Consider the following 22250-nt stretch of genomic DNA (forward strand, 5'->3'; position numbering starts at 1 on the left):
AGGCAGGTTCATTGTTTTTGTTTATTTTAATTTTTTTTTTTTTCGAAAACTGTGTGAATTTCCTATGGAGTTCACTGATGCAGATATCTCCGCGTTGACTTTTGTTTTTAACCGACCGAAATTCGTAACTGAACCATCTAGAGTTTTTAACCAAACACCTAACTTATTTATTTAATGTAGTTTTCTAAATTTTTCAGGTAACGTGATCAGCAAGTAAACACTTTTAAGATATTTTAGAGTTTTTGTGTTTCTTTCAAACCTTTCGAACTCAACATGAGTAAGGGAGAAAACTCAGTTTCCATCCCAATGGATCTCATCAACGAGATATTCTCAAGATTACCAGCCAAATCAGTCGCTAGGTTTTCTTGTCTGTCGAAGCAGTGGAGGGACATGCTTGACCGTTCATATTTCAAAGAGTTGTTTTTCACCAGATCCTCTGTTTGGCCGCGTCTCCTATTCTCCGTCAAACGAGATGGTTATGATGATTTGTGTTTATTCTCCTCGCCTCAGCCTCGTGATCTCTATGAGAAGTCGTCATCTCTTGTGGTAACAGCCGACTTCCACATGAAGTTACCTAAAGACATATGGACATGATATGAAAAACATGCCTTTGGTTTTGTCCATTTCCCTGGGCGTATGGGGATGGTGATATGTCCTAGCACGGGACAGTCGGCTCTTTTACCCGAAGATAATAGGCTGAGTTCGATAAACTATTTAGTGTTTGATCCGGTTGACAAACAGTTTAAGGTATTGAACATGTCGGATCTAATATTGACACTAGGAACCGGAGAAGACTCGTGGAGGCAGATCTATTGTCCCTTAAACAACTTGTCTACGTATGGTTTGCTTGAAGGGATACGCATCAATGGGGTTTTGTATTACTTTGCTACACAAAAAATTAATGTTGTACGTTCTTATCTCATAGTTTGCTTTGATGTTAGGTCTGATGAATTCAAGTTTATATACATAGATTTTATTCGTGGCCAGTATAGAATTATAAACTATAAGGGTAAACTAGGGGTGATTACTCTAGAGTATGATTATAACCCTTGGGATTGAGATCCTAATAACTCCAACGGTAGAAAGTGTTCCCTTAAGTTGTGTATGTCAGTTGTAAGGGATGTTGAAGACCCAAACTCGGAATGGTCAGAACATGTCTACACATTTCGGAAGACGAATCAATGCGTTGGCTGCAGTCACGTTTCCACTTTATGGAAGAATCAAATCGTTGCTGGGGTTCTTTCTGTTGTTGGAGTGACTGCCACAGGCGACATTGTGTTGTGTATGGAGGATGTATCTAAGCCGCTTTATGTTTTCTACCTCAATATCGAAAGGAAGACTCTCCAGCGAGTTGAATTCCGAACTGCTAACAATGAAGCTTTTGAGAAATGTAGTAGCAAAGTTATACTCTCAGTGGACCATGTGGAGGACCTTAACTTTATTAACATGGAGACTTAGATATGATGCAACATACCTATATAGATTGATGGCGTAAAAACCCAAGAGAGCACTACATCAAACATCATCTTAGGCTCACATGCAACAAGATCCCCAAAGGTTTGAGAGCATTAACATATTTGATTCTCAACTTCTCTTTTTTTTCTTAGGTACATGATTAATTCTTAAGTTGGATCAATATATATATGTATACAAGTTGTAAAAAAAATGTATACAAGTTGTATTATCCAGGTAAACTATCAAAGTTGGCAAATAAATTCTTAGATAATAAAAGTTTTTCTTTCAAGCCAGGCCAACTGAAGTTGTCTTCATAATATTTATAACGTAGAATCGGGCTATTTTTTTACGACACTTCCTTGTTTTGTGCGAGTTTATCACTCTGTTGGCTTAAGCAATTTTATCATGTCCTGGTTGTGTTACATGTCACTAGAAGCATTCTTATGTTTTGTCCCACATTAATTGGGTTTTGGCATGGACATTTTGTATGCGCTTTGTAAACGAAATGACAATAAGTAGCTTTTATCCATTTTGGAACACATTATACACATATATAATGGGTTTGGTGTATTTGGCCGACTCTATTGGAACAATCAAAGTACTTGGTGGGTTCTTAAACTTCGTTAGTGAAGTACTCTTTGACTAATTAGAGCAGTTGGTGAATTTGTTACAATATTTGGAGCTGAACACATGAGACGGTATGAGCTAGATGTTGAGAAGCTTCAGTGATATATATTTTGATATTGTCTTTTGGTGGTTTATGTTTAAGATTAACTGCTATTGACACTACAAAAAAAGTTTTCATTCATAGCACATTGTTATAGCATGTTTCACCGAACTGTTGTCGTTGATGAATTAAAATTTTTATTATTATAGAACAACATTTTATAAATGCTATGATTGAGTTTAATTAAGCGGGAACCTAAAATTAGCTTTTCCGCGAAACACTTAGTGAAAATCCCTATTCTAAACACTTTTCCCTCTCTATACTCGGGGTTTCTCTCTCTTCTCTCTTATTTTCCCCTCTTTCTCTATTGAATCCTAAGAGAAAGCCATCTCCATTCTTCATCTCGAAAAACCATCTCTGCCGCTCGAATCCGCCACAGCTCTTCGATTTAAATCCGGTTCTACATCTCGAAGGTATCAAAGATCCAAATTTTGACATCTCAGTCGATGTTGAGCTCAAATCGAAGAGTTGTTTTGTTGCTTTGATTTCTTGTTTGATTTGAGTTCTATTCTTCACAACATAACCCTAGGATTGTAGTTTTATCTTTTTCGATTTACAGTTTAGGGATTCCATTTTTAAACAAAAAAATTCCAAGATAAGTCTTTGTAATTGTTAAATGTTGCTTTTTTGTTTGGTATTGTGCTTTAAATTCTTATATGTGTCTGACTATATATTGATTCTATCATCTACTTACAAGTTATGTGTTATATGCTCTCAATTTTATTGATCTTCTTATGGATGTGAGGACAGCTTATGTGTTATTTGGTCTGAATCTGGGGACAACTTGACAAGTTCTTTATGTTAATAAAGGTTTCAATTTAGGTTTGAACACAAAATGATGGACAAAACATGGGTACATCTAAGCAGGTAATGCACTTTAGCGTATGTGCTATATGTTTCAGCTGGTGTTTAGAGACTTAACTTGTTTTTTTTTTCCTTTTGATTGTTAATTGAAGAGTGGATCCTGGTTATGAGAGAGGAGCTTCAAAGTTTGTACGGGATGTGGTTTCAGCTATGGGAGGGATTGATATGATTGCATGCCGGGTATTCTGCCGTAACATAGATCGTCACTCAGGAAGCGTCGTACTTGACCATCTTGTTACTAGGGGAATGGAGGAGGGTTATAAGATGCGACATGATTGGTATCTACATGGAGAATTGAACTCAGGGGTTGCAGGTGAAAGCAGATATAGTGAATGGAACGATGAGATCTTTGGGTTATACAGAGCTCCTGAGTGTTTTGATGAAGAGTTAGCTGCTACGGGGGATTTATCTGAGATGGCAAAGGGAGACGACAGTAAAGAAGATGAGTTCTTGGCAAAGCTAGCTGATGCTGAAACACCACTGTATCCAAGTTGTGCAAGCCATAACAAGTTTTCTGCAATTGTTTCGTTATTTAGATTGAAGACTCAGAATGGGTGGTCTGACAAGAGCTTCAATGATCTGCTATAGACATTGCCAGAGATGTTACCAAAGCAAAATGTGTTGCACACATCATCGTATCATGTGAAGAAATTTTTGAAAATGTTTGACATGGGTTACGAGAAGATTCATGCATGTGTCAATGACTGCTGCCTATTCAGAAAGAGGTTCAAGAAGCTTGAGAAGTTTCCACAGTGCAAGGCTTCAAGATGGAAGACTAATATGCACACTGGCCAGAAGAAGAAAGACGTCCCACAGAAAATTCTTCGTTACTTTCATATAATACCAAGACTGAAGTGAATGTTCCGGTCTGAGGAAATGGCTAAGGATTTAAGGTGGCACTTTAGCAACAAAAGTAGTAATGGAAAGCTTCATCATCCTGTTGATTCAGTGACATGAGATCAGATGAATGCTAAATACCCTACATTCGCAGCTGAAGAAAGGAACCTCAGGCTTGTACTTTCAACAGATGTATTCAATCCATTCAACATGAAGAATTCGATGTACAGTTGTTGGCCTGTTTTATTAATAAACTATAACTTGCCACCTGATTTATGCATGAAGAAGGAGAACATCTTGCTTTCATTATTGATTCATGGTCCACATAAGCCTGTAATAGTATAGATGTGTACTTAGAACCCCTTATTGACGATCTGAACAGTCTGTGGAGCATTGGAGAGGTAACCTACGACGCTCTTACTTGATCTACTTTTACTCTTAAGGCGATGCTGCTTTGGACGATCAGCGATTTTCCAGCTTATGGGAATCTTGCAGGCTGCAAAGTAAATGATAAAATGAGGTGTCCTTTATGTTGGAAAAATACAAATAACATGTAGCTGAACTTCAGCAAAAAACATGTGTACATGTGCCATAGAAAAGGTCTGCCTCCAAGTCATAGTTTTAGAGGAAAGAAGAAATGGTTCGATGTAAAAGCTGATTACTAATTTGTTTTGCATGTGAGTGCGTGCAAGGTTTGAAGTTGATGTGGACTACCAAAGGGTTGTAGTTCTTAAGAATATGGGAGGCTTATGGAGATCATTCAAGTCACGCCTAGTTACCCAAATTAATGAAGCTGAGAATAGCAAACAAAGGAATCTTCTCAGACCTAAGAATGTTCCTTCAACTGAGTGGCGCAAATTTGTGAAGATGAAAACTAGCCAAAAATTCAAGGTATACAGTTCGAATTGAGTAAGATGTTTATTACAAATGCGCTTACATATTTACAATGAAATGCTAGGTTCTGAGTGATAGCTACAAGGAGAGAAGACGCAAACAGATTCCTCACACTTGTAGTCGAAAGGGAATGGTTAGACTAGCAGAAGAGATGGTAAGCATACTATCGTGTTGTTATTTCCTTCATTTATTTAAGGGTATTTGACATATAATTTTAACTTAGAAAAATATTTCTGAAGACCCATCTGAAGTGTCATGGCTTAAAATCTGGGTCAAGTCAAGTACCAGAAAGGATGGATCTCCTATTAACACAAATGCCGCTGAGAAGATTATGAGTTTAATACATCATCTGCTACTCCTATTTATATCGATTGTAGATGACGCATAAATTTGGAGGAAATCAGATGAAATAGAGAGTTTGAAAGATGCACATGGTTCATCAATCGCATGGCCAATTGATAAATTGATCATATTTTAAGTTGTTGTAATGTTGTGCTTTGTGCTTAAACCTTCATATGTAATTGATTAACTGGTTAGAGTTTTTATTGTTGCAGTCTGTAGGGGGAATGAAGAACTTAGGTCCAGACTTAGCTAATCAATTTAATGTATTATATTATCTTTATTGACTATGGTTTGTATTTTGACACTGCATCGGTAACACTTATGTGTAATGACTTATGTATTTGCTACATATGTTACGAATGTATTTGCAGTCTTATGGCGTTTCAATTTAGAAAACAAATTATCAAAACAAGCAAATCATATCTCTCGGACAAAACAACAATAGCTAAAAAAACAGTTATATTCGCAAATCATAGCATTTAAAATTTCATACGAATTAAACTACCATAATATATTTCTAAGCTATTACAAATTTAGTGTAGCACTTATCAACTGCAATTATCAAAATATGTTATTGCTATTGTAGAAGTCCCTAGCATGGCACAAAATATGTATCATAATCAATTTGTAACATAAAAAACATGTGCCATACATTCGTTAATAATATCACCTAAATATTGCTATCGTATATGCACATTTCATAGCGTCACATAAAGAAGCTATCGTAGGGGATACCTATGATGGTTGCCGTATACATAGCATTTATGAATTCACTATCAAACATCTAATATAGCATATAACCTGCGCTAACAATGTACATATTTCTTGTAGTGTGATTTACTGATGAGTGTGCTAAGCTTAACATTTGATTTGGTGAAATTCCAATTTTTTATACAGTTATAAACAAATATAATAATGTCAAATGTAATTGTATTTGTAAATTGTACAAAACGGTTCCCAACCAATAAATGTATTCTATACTATATTAATAACAATGATGTGCATTAGAATCTTATTGAAAACAAATTCTCAGTTACAGCTCAGTAAGAAACTGGTACAATTGTAAGCTTTTACTCTTCTGTTTCACTCTCCATTACTATTTTTTGCTTCTTTATAGTAACTTATCTGAAAAATAAAAAAGGAAAAAGAAGATGCAAGTCAGCAAGCAAAAACAAATATTGGTTGGATGTGATGATTGTGATGTCCATCACCTGTATGTTATGGTTGGAGGGTGAAGTAGTAGTAGTAGTAGTAGCCTAGGAAGGTGTCGGATATGAAAATCAAAGATATATTATCTATTCAACTTGGAAATTTCTGCAATGTCTTGGCCAGCAAGATCGCATTTCCTGCGCTTAACAAAGAAGAAGAATGTTTTCATATGTTGATGATGCACACACAGAGAGAACACAAGTGTTGTTCACATTGGAGAAGAAGACTAAGTAGGCATTTACCATTGAAGTGCTCTCTTTCAAGCTCTCAAAGACCGCAAGTTCAATTTGTTTCAACGCCGTCAAAACGAGCGCCTGTCACAACATTTTAGATCCTCATAATTAAACCTAATGTTTCTTGAAACAAAAGTGTTCTGTTTTGGGGACAGAGAAATGGGGTCTCTACCTGCATTATTGTATAACCTCCATTCTCTTTCACCCACTTTAGCGTCTCTTCTCACATACTTCTCGCTTTCAAGAACCTGCTCCAACACAAAACTTAATTAGACACTTTACTTATCCTTAAACAATCTAAAACATTGTTTGATCGATTACCTCAGCATGGTATGATAATCATCGTGTCGAGGTGGAAGCAAGTCAAGAGAAACCAAAGCTTCTCTAAACACACATTCGCTGCCTTTTCTTCTTCTGCATCTCTCTCACATCGTCAATCACAATAGCTACGTACTGATAAGCTACACGCTTCCCTCGTTTACTCAAACTATGTGTGAGTTAGGTCGAAGCTTTGATAGCTTTCTTCTTCAAGGATCTAGAACGAGCTCTTGGAATCTTCTCATCCTCTGAGTTGTAAGTAATCCAAATAAATTGATCATGAAGTAAATACTTTAAGATATATTAGATTTTTTCATGTTTAATTGCTTAATAAAAATATACAATTTCTTTAATCAGCTGGCTCAAGTTTTGGCTATAAATACGTAAGCATATAGGAGAGAAAAAGATATCACATCAATAATAATAGTTTTCTATAGGACTGGACATTCGGGGTTCCAATCCGGTTTCGTTTTTGTCCAATCGGGTCTTGGTTTTTTGGGTTTATCAAAATCAGCCTCATTCGGGTTATATGAAATTTCGGTTCGGGACCAGTTCAGGTTCTTTCGGGTTAGGGTCCGGGTTGGTAAATCTTCAAAGAATTGGTAAAACCCGATGTACTTTCGAATTTGGGTCCTAATCGTTTCTTCGATTTAAAAGTACATGATTTGTACCTACTTTGTAATCAAAACATAAGTAAAATCGTTCTTCTGTTTTAAGTTTTAAAGAACATGATTTGTATCTATTTTGTAATCAAAATAAAAGTGAAATCGATTTAAAAATAAGAAAGAAACATCAAACGTGGTCATTCAAGATCAAACGAAAGGTAAACATGGTTATTGATAGAAAGAAAGCCAAATAACTGAAAGCATAAAACGAAAAGCAAGTTCTCATGAAATGAGATACATTATTCAATGGAAAAAAAAACCAAAATCTAAAATCTCCAAGCTTTAACCGCCACTTTCAACCATCAACCTTCATGTAATTCATGTAATAGATAATTATTTTAATTGTTCAGTATATCTTAGTGTATTTGGGATACATAATAGTAATTGCGATCATGTTTGGTAGAAGTTTTTTTTGGGATTTTGAATGTTTTGAGTTATATCGGATATTCATTTAGGTTAAGATTTGATCTGGATAATACCCATAACCCAAAATTAGGGGTGTCAAAATGAGCCAGCTCAGCTCATAGTGAGCTCGGATCTTTCGTGAGCTAGTTCAGCTCAGCTCAGCTCAACTCATTTATTATATGAGCTTCAATATGTAAACTCGAACTCGAATCATCTAGATCATGAGTGTTTTTTTCTTTCAAACGGTTGTTCTATTACTCAAGTTTGAGGTGGTCTGGGGAACCAGACCGGAACAGGACAACCAATGTAATACAATTCCCTATGGAAGGATCTCGCTATCTTAGCTAATGAATCAAACGATACATTTTCCGAACGAGGTACAAAAACAAGGGAGAATTTTGTAAATCTGATTTTCAACTTCATAAACTCTTCCAGCTCAGTAGAAAGTTCGGCCATGCTCCTGGGTCTTTGATCATCGAAATTAAGTCCTTGCAGTCGGTTCCAAAAGATTGACATGTCGATACTTGGAGCAAACACTCCATCGCCCAAGATAAAGCCTCCAGTTCTGAATGCAATGGTGAGATTCGTCGGCGTTGGTTCCTTACTCCCAATAGTTGTGTCACTCCTCTTGAGTTTATCCATGTCCATCCATAACCACTAAAGAGTGTGTCATGTGTCCATGATCCATCTATCATGCATCTCTCTGATATTGGAGCCTGTTCTTGATTTTGGGCGTCCACCATTTATTCTGGTCTTTGGTTTGCGTCAAACTAAGCATGACATTCTGATTCAGCGAGTCTGTCTGTTTCCAAAGGATCCGTATCTATCCATCTAAAAGTGTTTATCATTCCTCGCTTTCCAAATATACCATATGATCCAAGGATATGGGTCCTTGTCCAATTCTGGATCTTAAATATCATTCTTTCGCCAGAAGAGGTAATCTATATTTGTGAAGTGACTTTCACTTGGGAATAGTGCTGGTGGTGTTGGGGTTGCCGCATGTGCCCATGTTTGTCGGGCTGGAGGACATTCAAATATGGTATGATTTATAGTTTCATCTTCTGCACCACAACGGGGACAATGGTTGTTGCATTTCATATGACGATGATTCAGATTACTTGTGTTACCGCTAACTGTCCAGATAGTGTTTGCCAAATGAGATGTCTTATTTTTGGAGGGGCTTTTATTTTCCAAGTAAAGGTCTGGAGCTTTGTAATAATTGGTTCTTGTGCCTCCAATGTTTCCTCGATAAGCAAGTTAGTTGCCACCCAATAATCTGACTTGACAGTGAACATCCCATTCTTCGTATAACTCCAACAATGTCCATCTCGGTCATAATCTTGGCTTATGGCCAGCGATTGGATCAATGGGATGTCATCCTGATGGACATAGCTTTCCAACATCTCAGCACTCCATCTCTTCGGGTTTCCAATCATCAGACCACTTACTGGTATCACTGGATGAAGTACCAGTGCAATCGGCCTAGCTGGTCTCGCCGATATCGTTGGGATCCAAAGATCTTCCCAAATCCTAATTTCATTACCGGGGTGTACCTTTTGTCCGATTCCAAACGTTTTTAAAGGCTTTGCAGCCGTTATACTCTTCCACCCATATGAGGGATTGTTCACAACATTTAGTCGCAACGGCGAGCTACATCGGAAATACCATCCGCTCAGAACTCTTGCCAGTAAAGAATCTCTAGATCATAAGTTAAATGATCTAATCGTGATCTAATATAAAAAAAAAATTATAAAATAAAATATGAAAATAAAATTTATAGTATTATTCGAAATTAAATATTAAAAAATCCAAAACACTTATATTAAATACTAAATAAAACTAACACCTAAAATAAATTAAATTAAATTAAACACTTATATTTTATAAATTTTAATTTTAGAAGATAAAGATGATGAATATAAAAAATAATAATTAATAATATTTAGTTTAACATTTTAATTTTAAAAGATAAATATGATAAATATAGAAATTATCTTCTTTTTAAATAAGAAAATTAGAAGTTAGTCAAATATATATATATATTGTAAATATAAAAATGAACAAGCACATGAGCCAGCTCATGTTTACTATAGATCGTTCATATAACTCGTGATCTAATTTAAGCTTGATCATTAAACTCATTTATTAAATGAACCTTAGAAATAGTGATCGTGGTCATGAAAAAACGAGCTGAGCTGAGATAGCTCATGAGCTATAGCTCATTTTGACACCCCTACTTAAAATACCATAAAACAAGATTCATTCGGTATTTATGTCGGGTTCAGATTCATTTTTATCAGATCGGTTTGGTTCGAATTTTCAGGTTCGGTTTATTTTCTCATCCCATCTTTTCTTAAAATCTCACCTTCTCTTGTTTACCTAAAGCTTTAGATCTAAGTTTTCTGTTTCTTTCAAACCTTTCGAACTCATCATGAATAGAGGAGAAAACTCAGATTCCAATATCCCAATTGATCTTTGATCTCATCATGGAGATACTCTCGAGATTGCCAGGCAAATGAATCGCTAGGTTTTCTTGCGTGTCGAAGCCATGAGGGTCCATGCTTTCCTGTCCATATTTCAAAGATTTGTTCTCCACCAGATCTTCGGTTCGGCCGCGTCTCTTATTCTTGGTCAAAGAGATGGTTATGATTTGTGTTTATTCTCCTCGCCTCAGCCTCATAATCCATATGAAAGGTCGTCGTCGTCATCTCTTATAGTAACAGCCGACTTTCTCATGAAGTTACCTAAACACTTGTCGTCTAGTTACGAAAGGCATGCCTTTGGTTTGTTCCTGTTACGTGTGTACTACGAGAAGATGGTTATATGTAACCCTAGCACAGGCCAGTTGGCTCTTTTACCCGACGAAGAGGAGCTGATCAGTTCGACAATCTATTTATTGTTTGATCCGGTTGACAAACAGGTTAAGGTATTGTCCCTTAAATCTTACAAGCTATCTCTAATATTGACACTAGGAACTGGAGAAGACTTGTGGAGGGAGATCTATTGTCCCTTAAACAATTTGTCTACGTATGATTTGCCTGAAGGGATATGCATCAATGGGGTTTTGTATTACTTTGCTAGAAGAATATATGAAAGTTCTTATCTCATAGTTTGCTTGATGTTAGGTCTGAGATATTCAAGTTTATATACAAGGATTTCTTCGAACGAGAAAGAAAAACATATAGAGAATTTATTCGTGATAGGGATAGAACTAAAATGATAAACTATAAAGGTAAACTAGGGGTGATTACTCTAAAGTATGATTATAACCCTTGGGATTGGGATCCTAATAACTCCAAGGATAGAAGTTGTCAAGGAATAATCAAGTTTCCTATTCTGTACATAATCAATCACATTAATGATTCTCTGTAATAAGTGTGATTAGGGAAAACCCTATGTGAGCTCTGTATATATACTTGTGCTCTCTGTTAATGAAAAACATATTCACTCAATACCTATTTATATGGTATCAGAGCAAGGCTTCTGATTTTTTTTCTATCGCCTCCCCCCTTCTTCTCTAATCTCTTCTCCCTGCAACTCTTCTCATCTCTCTCATGGAAAACTCAGAAAACTCTCAAAACCCGACTGTTGCAACTGTCTCTCAAACCTCAAACACGATGTCTCTCAATTCAAACAATCTTGTCAACATAAACATGACAAATGTAACCAAAACTTCCTCCTCCAACTATCTAATGTGGAGTAGGAAGGTTCACGCCCTCGTTGACGGCTACGATTTCGCCTCCTTTCTCGATGGATCTGCAAATCACCGTAGCGGACACAGTCTCTGCAAATTCTGCATATGCGATCTGGAAACGTCAGGACAAGCTCCTCTATAGCGCCCTTGTCGGTGCCATTGTTGTCACAATTCAGCCTCTCCTCTCTCGTGCAACAACGGCAGCTGAGATCTGGGAAACCTTGGCCTCTACTTACGCCAAGCCAAGCAGGGGTCATGTCAAGCAGATCCTTAATCAACTGAAGACCTGGTCAAAAGGTACACACTCCATTTATGAATACGTCCAAGGACTCACCACCCGCTTTGACCAGCTCGCTCTCCTTGGAAAAATCATTGATTATGAGGATCAAATCGACTATGTTCTTCAAGGTCTCCCGGAGGAGTACAAGTCGCTTGTTGATCAGACAGAGAGCCGTGATACGCCGCCCTCCATAACCAAACTTCATGAAAAGCTCATTAATCATGAAGCAAAGATCCAGACCACATCCAACACCTCCTCGCTCACACCTCTTCCCATCACTGCGAACTACACCAACAATCGCAACAAACCTTACACCGCAAGAGGAAATCAGAAACAGAGTCAGCCATGGTCAAACAACCGCAACTATGATCAGAACCGCAGTCATGATCAGAACCGGAGCTCGCGTCCTTACCTTGGCAGATGTCAGCTCTGTGGGACGCAAGGTCACTCTGCAAGACGTTGCCCTCAACTCCAAACGGGTTCATCATTATACCATGGACTGCTTCCAACACCACAGACGCCAACAGCTAGCTGGAACCCTTGCGCTAATGTTGCGACTGCCTCTCCTTGGATCCTTGACTCCGGTGCCACACACCACATCACGTCGGACCTTGCAAACTTATCTCTCCACCAGCCCTACAATGGTGGTGAGGAAGTGGTCATTGGCGACGGCTCCGCTCTCCCCATCACCAACACCGGTTCATCTTTTCTTCCCTCTGTCTCTAAACCGTTGTCTCTTAAGAATGTTCTTTGTGTTCCTGACATTCATAAGAATCTTGTTTCCGTATACAAACTCTGCAACACTAATCAAGTCTCGGTTGAATTTTTCTCGGCTTCCTTTCAGGTGAAGGATCTCAGCTCGGGGGCCCGTTACTCCAAGGCCGTACTAGGGAGGAGCTTTACGAGTGGCCAATACAGAAAACAGCAGCGAGTTACTTTGCAACTCCAACAGTGAAAACGTTGGTTAATGCTTGGCACTCAAGGCTCGGACATCCTTCCTTACCCATCCTAAAAACCATTGTATCCAATTTCTCTTTACTGCTTTCTGATTCTTTATCAAAACCGTTGTCTTGCATTGATTGTTTCTCAAATAAAAGTAAAAAACTAGCCTTTTCTCAAACATCAATCTTCTCCTCAAAACCACTTCAATACCTCTTTACCGATTTATGGATATCACCCATACCATCCATTGACCAATTCAAATATTATCTTGTGATTGTTGATCACTACACCTGGTTCTACCCTCTCAAACTCAAATCCCATGTCAAAGACACCTTTATCCGATTCAAAGCTCTCACCGAAAACAGATTCAACACCAAAATCGGTACCCTCTTCTCCGATAATGGTGGAGAATTCAAAACCTTACGAGATTTCCTATCCCTCTCCGGCATAACCCACCTTACTTCCCCTCCCCATACCACGGAACACAACGGACTGGCTGAGCGTCGACATCGGCACATTGTCGAAACCGGTCTCGCCTTATTTCATCACGCAAACCTCCCAAACACATATTGGTCCCATGCCTTCTCCCCAGCCGTATACCTTATAAACCGTTTACCAACTCCTGTTCTAAACCTCTCATCGCCCTATGCCTCACTCTTTGGAACTCCCCCAAACTACACGAAACTAAAGATTTTTGGCTGCCTATGTTTCCCATGGCTTCGCCCATATCGGTCCAACAAACTTGAAACCCGCTCAATCCCATGCATATTTCTCGGCTATTCCCTAACTCAGAGTGCTTTTCTCTGTCTTGAACCACTCTCAGGACGTATATATGTCTCGCGACATGTTCGTTTTGATGAGACCCAATTCCCTTTCCAAGCCTTAACCAAACCCAAACCTGATCCCACTGTCAACATCGAGCCTTGGCAACCACTAGCAACAATCATACCGACTTCTTCACCTCCACTCGTAGACTCCTCCGCGGCGCCCCTAGGCTCAGATCATCACCACAATCATTGGAACCTGAGCAGTAGACAGCGAACACCACACCACAGTCAGAGACACAACAACGGTCCAGTCCCTCCCCAGCTCAACAAACGTCTACACCTACTGAGCAACAACATGACGTCAATCTCTCTCCAGCTCCTGCTACTCCTTCCCCTCTGCAGTAACCAGTCCACCCTTGACTGCTACAACCTCTGACAGCAGAGCACCATCACCAGCACCACCATCTCCTGCACCAGAACCGCCGGTCATTGCCAACAACCACCCAATGCGGACTCGTGCAAAGCTAGGCATCATCAAGACAAACACTTGCTATGGACTGACGGCATCAAAATACTCTATGACTGAACCACGGACTGTCAAACAAGCTCTTTCCGATGACATATGCCGTGATTCTATGTCAGACGAGTTCAAGTGCAGAATCGCACATGGTCTCCTGTACCCCGAGCTCCACATCAAAATATTGTCGATACAAAATGTATTTATAAATATAAATACGCTGCTGATGGTACTGTTCTCCGACCTAAATTCAGGCTTGTCGCGATGGGATACAACCAACGCAAAGGCATCGACTACATTGAAACTTTCAGTCCAGTGATCAAGTCATCCACCATCCGCCTCATCCTTGACGTTGCTATCACAAGAGACTGGCCCATAAAGCAGCTCGATGTGAACAACGCATCTCTTCAAGGGACTCTTACTGAAGAAGTCCACATCTCCCAACCAGAAGGTTTTATCGACGCCAATTACCCCAATCATGTATGTCGTCTCCACAAAGCCCTCTATGGACTAAAGCAGGCTCCGCGAGCATGGTACCAGGAACTCCGCAACTATCTCCTCTCGCTAGGCTTCGTCAACTCCCTCGCAGACGCATCTCTCTTCATCCTCAAGCACGGGTCTCACCTGACGTATATTCTTGTTTACGTCGACGATGTCATCGTCACTGGGAGTAACAGTTGCTACATTCAGTAGACTCTAGATGCCTTCGCCTCGCGGTTCTCCATCAAAGACCCGGAGGACCTTCACTACTTTCTCGGTCTTGAAGCTCACCAAACACCACAGGGTCTACACTTCACTCAGCGACGATACATCCTGGATCTTCTCACCCGCTGCAACATGCTGGATGCAAAACCAGTTACCACCCCTATGGCAACATCTACCAAGCTCTCGCTCAACTCAGGAACGCCTCTATCAGACCCGACAACTTACAGGGCGACCGTTGGCAGCCTTCAGTATCTCGCGCTTACACGGCCAGACATCTCCTACGCCGTTAATCGCCTCTCACAGTACATGAACCGACCAACGTCTGAGTACTGGCAGGCTGTAAAAGGACTCCTTCGGTACCTTGCTGGGACGTCCTCTCATGGGATTTTCTTTCACCGGCGCAACAACAACAATCTTCACGCCTTCTCAGACGCCGATTGGGCCGGTGATCCAGATGACTCTGTCTCCACACAAGCATACATCGTCTATCTCGGTAAAAACCTCATCTCTTGGCCCTCGAAGAAACAAAAAGGTGTGGCTCGCTCCTTAACTGAAGCAGAGTACCGATCAGTTGCTAATACATCTGCTGAGGTTCGATGGTTATGTTCACTCCTTGATGAACTTGGTATTACTGTTCAGTCACCTCCAGTCATATATTGTGACAACGTGGGCACAACGTATCTATGTGCAAACCCCATCTTCCACTTTCGGATGAAACATCTTGCCCTCGACTACCACTTCATCAGAAACCAAATCACCTCCGGGCAATTGCGAGTAGCTCTTGTCTCAAACAAAGATCAACTAGCTGATGCTTTGACCAAACCTCTATCTCGAGCTCCATTCACAACTCTTTCTTCCAAAATTGGAGTCTTCAAGAACCATCTATCTTGAGGGGGGATGTCAAGGAATAATCAAGTTTCCTATTCTGTACATAATCAATCACGTTAATGATTCTCTGTAATAAGTGTGATTAGGGAAAACCCTACGTGAGCTCTGTATATATACTTGTGCTCTCTGTTAATGAAAGACATATTCACTCAATACCTATTTATAGAAGGTGTGCCCTTAAGTTGTGTATGTCAGTTCTAAGGGATGCTGATGACCCAAACTCGGAATGGGTCGGAACATGTCTACACTTTTCGGAAGACGAATCAATGCGTTGGCTGCAGTCACGTTTCCACTTTATGGGCGAATCAAATTGTTTCTGGGGTTGTTTCTGTTGTTGGAATGACTGCCACAGGCGACATTGTTTTGTCTATGAAGGATGCATCTAAGCCGTTTTTTGTTTTGTACCTCAACATTGAAAGGAGCACTCTCCAACGAGTTACAGTACTCTCTGTGGACCATGCAGAGGATCTTAACTTTTTTAATATGGAGACGGCATGTGATGTAATGGAACTTCTGTATCCACAACGTAAACTCACGAGAGCAGGACATCCAACATCATCATAATCTCACATGCAAAACAGGTTTGAGGGCATTAAAACAAATTTGATTATAATCAGCTTCTTTTCTTTTAGATGATGAGTTTTACATGATTGCTTCTTAAGTTGGATAAAAGCTCTATATATTTACATAAAAGGTTGTAAACAATCAAGTTGGAAAATAAATTCTACTTTGATAATTTTTAAGTTTTTATTCAACGCGGCAATTAGCCTGAAGTTGTCTTCATCACATATACCCTCGATCAGTCTATTGTTTTACGACACTTCTTATTGAAAGGTTTCGTGTAATTAAGCTTATCACATTTTACAAAATGGGGTTTGGCATGTATATTTTTGCAAGTGCTTTTGAGCTTCGTAAACAAAATTAGAATAGTTAGCTAATGGATGTTTATCTATTTTGAAACACATTAAAACACATATGGGTTGGTATTTGGCGGACTCTCTGAAACAAGCAAAAAGTAGTTGGTGGTTTCCATGTTCCAGCAAAAGACTTTCTTCTCAAAGTATCTTTGTTTCCTGAACTTCCTCCTACTCTTGACTAATTGCGGCAGTTGGAGAAGGTGTTTGGAGCTCAACACATGAGATGGTATGAGCTAAATGTTGAGAACCGTATTCCTGTCTTTTGGTGGTTTAGGTTTTAAGATTAGCTGCTATTGATCTACTGATGAGTGTGTTCTGTAACTACTGATCAGCCTAACATTTGATTTGGTAGGATTGCAATTTTTTATATAGAGTACACAAATACAACGTCAGTTTTTACTAACTTTAGATTCATACCGTTCGATCTAAACAACATTATAAATATTGTTTCTTTCTATCTACCATAAAATGTAATTGTATTTGTAAATTGTAATGGTTCCCAACCAATAAATGGATTATATACTATACTAATAACAATGATGTGCATTAGAATCGTTATGGAAAAAAAGTATAATTCCAGTTATAGCTCAGTAAGAAACTGGTACACAATTGTAAGCTTTTCCCTCTTCAGTTTCCCTCTCCATTACCATTTTTGTTACTTTATAGTAAGCCCATCTGGAGACCAAAGAAAAACAAAACAAAAAAAGAAACAGAAGTTCCACGTGAGCAAGCAAACAAAACATATATACATTTGGTTGGAGTAAGATGTCTCTCACCTGTACTATGGTTGGAATGTGAAGTAGTAGTAGCTTAGGAAGACTTCGGATATGAGATTCAGAGATATATATATATATATCTATTCAACTTGGAAATTTCTGCAGTGTCTTGGCCAGCACGATCGCATTCCCTGCGTTTAACAAAGAAGAAGAATGTTTTCATATATTTTGATGCACACACACAGAGATCACAAGTGTTGTTCACATTGGAGAAGAAGATTAAGTAAGCCTTTACCATTGAGGTGCTCTCTTTCAGGCTCTCAAAAGACTCTGCAAGTTCAAGTTGTTTTGACGCGGTCAAAAGGAGCGCCTGTCACAACATTTTTAAAACCTTTATTACACCTAATGCTTCTTGAAACAAAAGTGTTTTCTTTTTGGGGACAGAGAAAATGGGGTCTCTACCTTCTTTGTCTTCTGTAGATCTTGCTCAATGCCTTTGATGCGGTCTAATGAATCACGAAGTATGTCTTCTTTCTCCTGAGGAATGTTTGTCGGTTTGTCAAACAAAACTGTGACCATGCTCTCCAGATTCTGCAACCTTTGCCAACATGGATGGAGAGACTCTCTTCGCTGCAGCAACTGAGTAGGAGGAGGAGGAGGAGAATCCAAAACCGGTGGTCTCAATTGGTTCTCTGGTTTCTTATTTACAAGTCTTCCCAAGATCCGGAACATGAGACATAGAGATGCAACAAGTTGGAAGATAAAACGAGCCAACGAGCTTGCAACTTTCTGAAGAGACTTCTTCAAGCCCCTTTCTTCTGTCAGATTACTAGACAACTGATCTGCAGAAAGATATTATAAGGATCTTATCTAAAAAAATAGTTGATGAAATGAGAAGAAAAAGTTGCTTTCACCCTACTTGTTGAATCAGACTGTACAATTCTCCCAGTACCAACTGCTTCAAGTTGATGGCTTAGCTGAGCACTTGTGTCCTGGAAAAATAATATATACCCAGTAATCATCCATTGACAATGTTAGACCATGATAAGGAGCACCATAGTATGTATATATGTAAACTAACATGTTCAAAATGCGATTCTCTCACCCTAACTTGTCCTCCATCAGGTAACGATATTTCTGTATTCACATGCTGCAGCAAGAAATGTGGAAGATGACATTAATACATAAGGTATCAAGAGCCAATCACTGTTACAAGTTGATTAGAACTAAAGACTCACCGGTAATGCAAATAGTTTAGCTACTTCCCCATTCTCCGGGAGCTCTATTTCTTTTATTTTGTACGTTGCATCTCTCAAGCGCACAAGCTACACAAAGTAGTACCATATAAGGCTATTCAAGAGATACCGGTGTCTACACATAACAGTTGAGCTAAAAAAGGGATCTTACTTTCATTATCTCAGGATCATTCCAAGGACCCTTGTTGAATCTCATACATCCACCTTCATTTGCACACGAACAGTTTCCACCAAGAAAATCAGGAAGCTCACTGTGTTAAAGAGAAACAATCTCTATCAGCCTCCAAACAAGCAAGCAAAATTGGATTATTCAGTAGAAATTCTCACCCTGGATCTATAATCTCAAGAAGGTGACTTCGATCTTTGTTTTTTAATACATGTATCTTAGAAGAGGTTTTAGGGTCGAGAAAGCCTTTCACTGTGCTCCAAATTATAGAGAATCCGTTTCCAGCATTAACGATGTACATCTGATTCAATGTCTGTCTTCAATAAACCAAACCAATGTTAGTCTTCTTCAACAATCCAAAAACTCGCATAAAAAGTTCACACTACACTACACCCACCCACCTCAGGATAGTTGTCCCCATCGATTTTCTGCATACGCATCACAAGGTCCTGAGCTAGTTTTCTCAACTTCATCCAGCTCTGCACCGAAAGGAGAAGCCTTTATAAAAGAAAACTTCAAAATACAAAAGGAATAATGATGAAAAGGCAGGTACCAACCACTCCTTGCACATCTATTATGGTTGTTGAAGAATTGATATGTCTCTTTGCAGCGATAGAACAAGCTGGGAACTTCTCAGAGAAAGTCTTTTCGAAACCTTGTACATGATATCTCAAGAAACGCTCCAATGAAGTAACTTTCATTAGCTTGCCTGGGTCAACTTTACCAAGACGTTCGATGTAGACAGGCCTGCCTCCTCTGTCTACACCATGGTAGCCATGTGGATAGTACTGTTGTACTTCTTCGTACTCCTCATACACAAAATCCTGAAAAAGGATGATTGCTTTTGACAGTTAGTAACACAGCCAAGAAAAAAGAAAAAAAACCCATGTGGAAAGATTCTTCACCTGCATTATTGTATCAACTCCATTATCTTTCCTCCATTTTAGCATCTCTTCCCACATATGAACAGTTTTGTCATGATCAAACCTCCTCGCTTTCAAGAATCTAAAAAACATCAACTTGATCAATGCCAAATCTAACCTTAAGACAATCTGAACACTGTTTTATTACCTCAGCATGGTATGATAATCATCATGTCTAGGTGGAAGCAAGTCAAGAGAAACCAAAGCTTCTCTAAACGCATTCACTGCTTTCTCCTCGTCTGCATCTCTCACATCCTCAATGACAATAGCTGCGTACTGATCAGCTACACGCTTCCCTCGTTTCCTCAAGCTATGAGTCAGTTTGGTCGAAGCTCTGATAGCTTTCTTCTTCAAGGATCTAGAACCACGAGCTCTTGGAAGAATCTTCTCATCCTCTGAGTTGTCAATAATGTCTTTACTCTTTCCCTTATCAGTTTCTGGAACCGAAAGGATCTCACCCAAAGCTGTGATAAAAACAAAAAACAAAACTTTATAGAAACGCAATCAGATTCTTGCTAAATCGTAGCTGAACAATCAATCACCTGGCATTTGCAGAGAGAATCAAACCCAGAAGCTTCAAATCAGATGCCTGAATCTATAAACCAATCAAAACCCAGAAAGCAAATCAGATCAAGAAACGAGAATCATGATCATATTAATTAATAATAGATAAAAAAAAATCAAAACCCAGAAATGAAATCGCTAACATTATATAAATTCACGATCTTTACCTAATATGCGATCTCCCGAAATCGCAGAGTATAGATTTAGGTAAAGAATAAAAAAACGATCTCTCTCTCTCTCTAGAAACGTAGCTTTCAGATTACGAAGTCAAAATCTCTTTATATACACGACGAAATACATATGCCCTGAGAAAGAAGACGAAGCGTCGTTTTTAAACAAACATTAATGCAGAGAAGAGGAGGAAGACGACGATGAAGCGAGAGAGAGAGAAAGAGCTACATGTCGGTTTTGTCCACCATTTTTATAGCCTTAACCTGTTTTGCTTAGTCGGTAACATATGAAATTAAACCGGAAACGAACCGATACTTGAACCGGGTCAACCTTTGTGTTTTTAGTCAATGCTTTGGTAATTGCAGTGATTACGTTACAGTTAGTCAAAGAAAAAGTGTTGAGTTAACTTGTCTGTTTGGTTGGTGTACCGGTGGTTACGGTCCGCGTAGGCGCTAAGCTAACCATGATTTTCTTCGAGTTTACTGTTTGTTATGTCATTTGTAATTTGATTTCATAATTTAAAATAGGTGTGGTGGGCCCACCGACAGAATAGTTTTACTTCACGTTGTGTCCAGTAGGAGGTAGACACGTGGAAACAGCCGACGCAGTTTCTTGTATTCGGTGAGGGAGAAGAGCCACGTATCTAACTTTAGGTCCAAAAGGAGAGGGACAGGTAGACCACGTGAGTTCATCCATTAATTCATGGACTTTGCATATGAATCAATTTTGTTTTTCTTTGTCAAACTAGTGCACAACTGCACATGAAAAAGTAAAAACCCTTTTTGGTAATGTCAAAATATTTTTCGTTTGACATATTGAAAGGGTTAATTTGGCTAATAACCAACATTATATTTTAAATAACTTATATTGCTATATAAATGAGGGAATTATTAAGTTATTAACATTTACTAGGGATTAACCCGGGCTACGCCCGAGATTTTTATTTTTTTCTAATTTAAGTTGTTAAATTATTTATATTTAGGAAATGATATATATTTATATAAATGTTAAGATGCATGTCATAATTAAAATTTATTTTTAAATTTTAACACTTTACATTAACATATTTTTTATTATTTAAATATTTTTTTGTAGTTTTGTTGGCTATCTAGTTATCATATTTAGCAAAACTATATGTTGAGTGTTGAAATAAATGTTTTAGATATTTAATTAAACTGCAGAGTATTTTCGGATCGACCACATGCAACAATCGATCGATCCATAAAAAGATGGTCGATCTCCTTGGCTAGATAAGTACAATTTTAGCAATAATATCTTTGATTTTCAAATATTAAGTATATAACTATTGTTTTGAATATTGTTTTTTTGAATTGTATTTTTTCATTAAATTATTGTATTATAATGTTTATGTAAATATTTTTTGTGATGTTTGAATTTGTGTTGTTAGCATACTTAACCTAGATGATATTGATGTTTAAAAATTTATTTTTTCTCGAAACAGAAAATAACGATATATCAAAATGTATCTAATACTTGTTAAATGATAGTATAATGTAAATTACATCCATTATTTAAAAATAACCATTTGTTGTTTTTATTTTTTTTTTAAATCAGAAAGTATTTTTATTTAAAAACATTATTCATATATAATATAATAGTTTAAGTTTGGAAGATTATTCTATATATAAAAATTATATATATTTTTTAAAAAATAATTTAAGATATTATATATTGAGTAATTGAATAAAAGCTGAATTTTTTATCTTGAAAATGAAATATTTATATTTTTATCTTCATGTTATACTCATCAATCCAGCATTGATATTTATAACTC

The 22250-nt window shown here is 38.1% G+C and overlaps 1 protein-coding gene and 2 pseudogenes across 2 annotated transcripts; 2 read left to right on the top strand and 1 right to left on the bottom strand.

Moving 5' to 3' along the window:
- Window positions 1-273: 273 nt before the first annotated feature.
- On the top strand, window positions 274-1458 carry LOC106305607 (annotated as a pseudogene).
- A 1562-nt stretch (window positions 1459-3020) lies between these two features.
- LOC106302603 lies at window positions 3021-16306 on the top strand (annotated as a pseudogene).
- A 755-nt stretch (window positions 16307-17061) lies between these two features.
- On the bottom strand, window positions 17062-20689 carry LOC106301584 (phosphatidylinositol/phosphatidylcholine transfer protein SFH9). Of its 2 annotated transcripts, none has more exons than XM_013738029.1 (15): window positions 20452-20689; window positions 20263-20315; window positions 19869-20184; window positions 19703-19802; window positions 19355-19621; window positions 19199-19276; window positions 18959-19110; window positions 18783-18882; window positions 18614-18700; window positions 18481-18525; window positions 18295-18367; window positions 17838-18217; window positions 17671-17745; window positions 17436-17566; window positions 17062-17334 (listed from the first exon to the last, which is right to left on the bottom strand). In XM_013738029.1, the coding sequence occupies exons 2-14, from the start codon at window positions 20267-20269 to the stop codon at window positions 17516-17518; spliced, it is 1731 nt and encodes a 576-aa protein (XP_013593483.1). In that variant the 5' UTR covers window positions 20270-20315; window positions 20452-20689; the 3' UTR covers window positions 17062-17334; window positions 17436-17515. The 2 variants fall into 2 exon arrangements, with proteins under 2 accessions (XP_013593483.1, XP_013593482.1); XM_013738028.1 differs by having other exon boundaries at window positions 18457-18525.
- Between the last annotated feature and the right edge of the window lie 1561 nt (window positions 20690-22250).

The sequence above is a fragment of the Brassica oleracea genome, chromosome C7 (assembly GCF_000695525.1).
Source record: "Brassica oleracea var. oleracea cultivar TO1000 chromosome C7, BOL, whole genome shotgun sequence".
NCBI lineage: Eukaryota > Viridiplantae > Streptophyta > Magnoliopsida > Brassicales > Brassicaceae > Brassica > Brassica oleracea.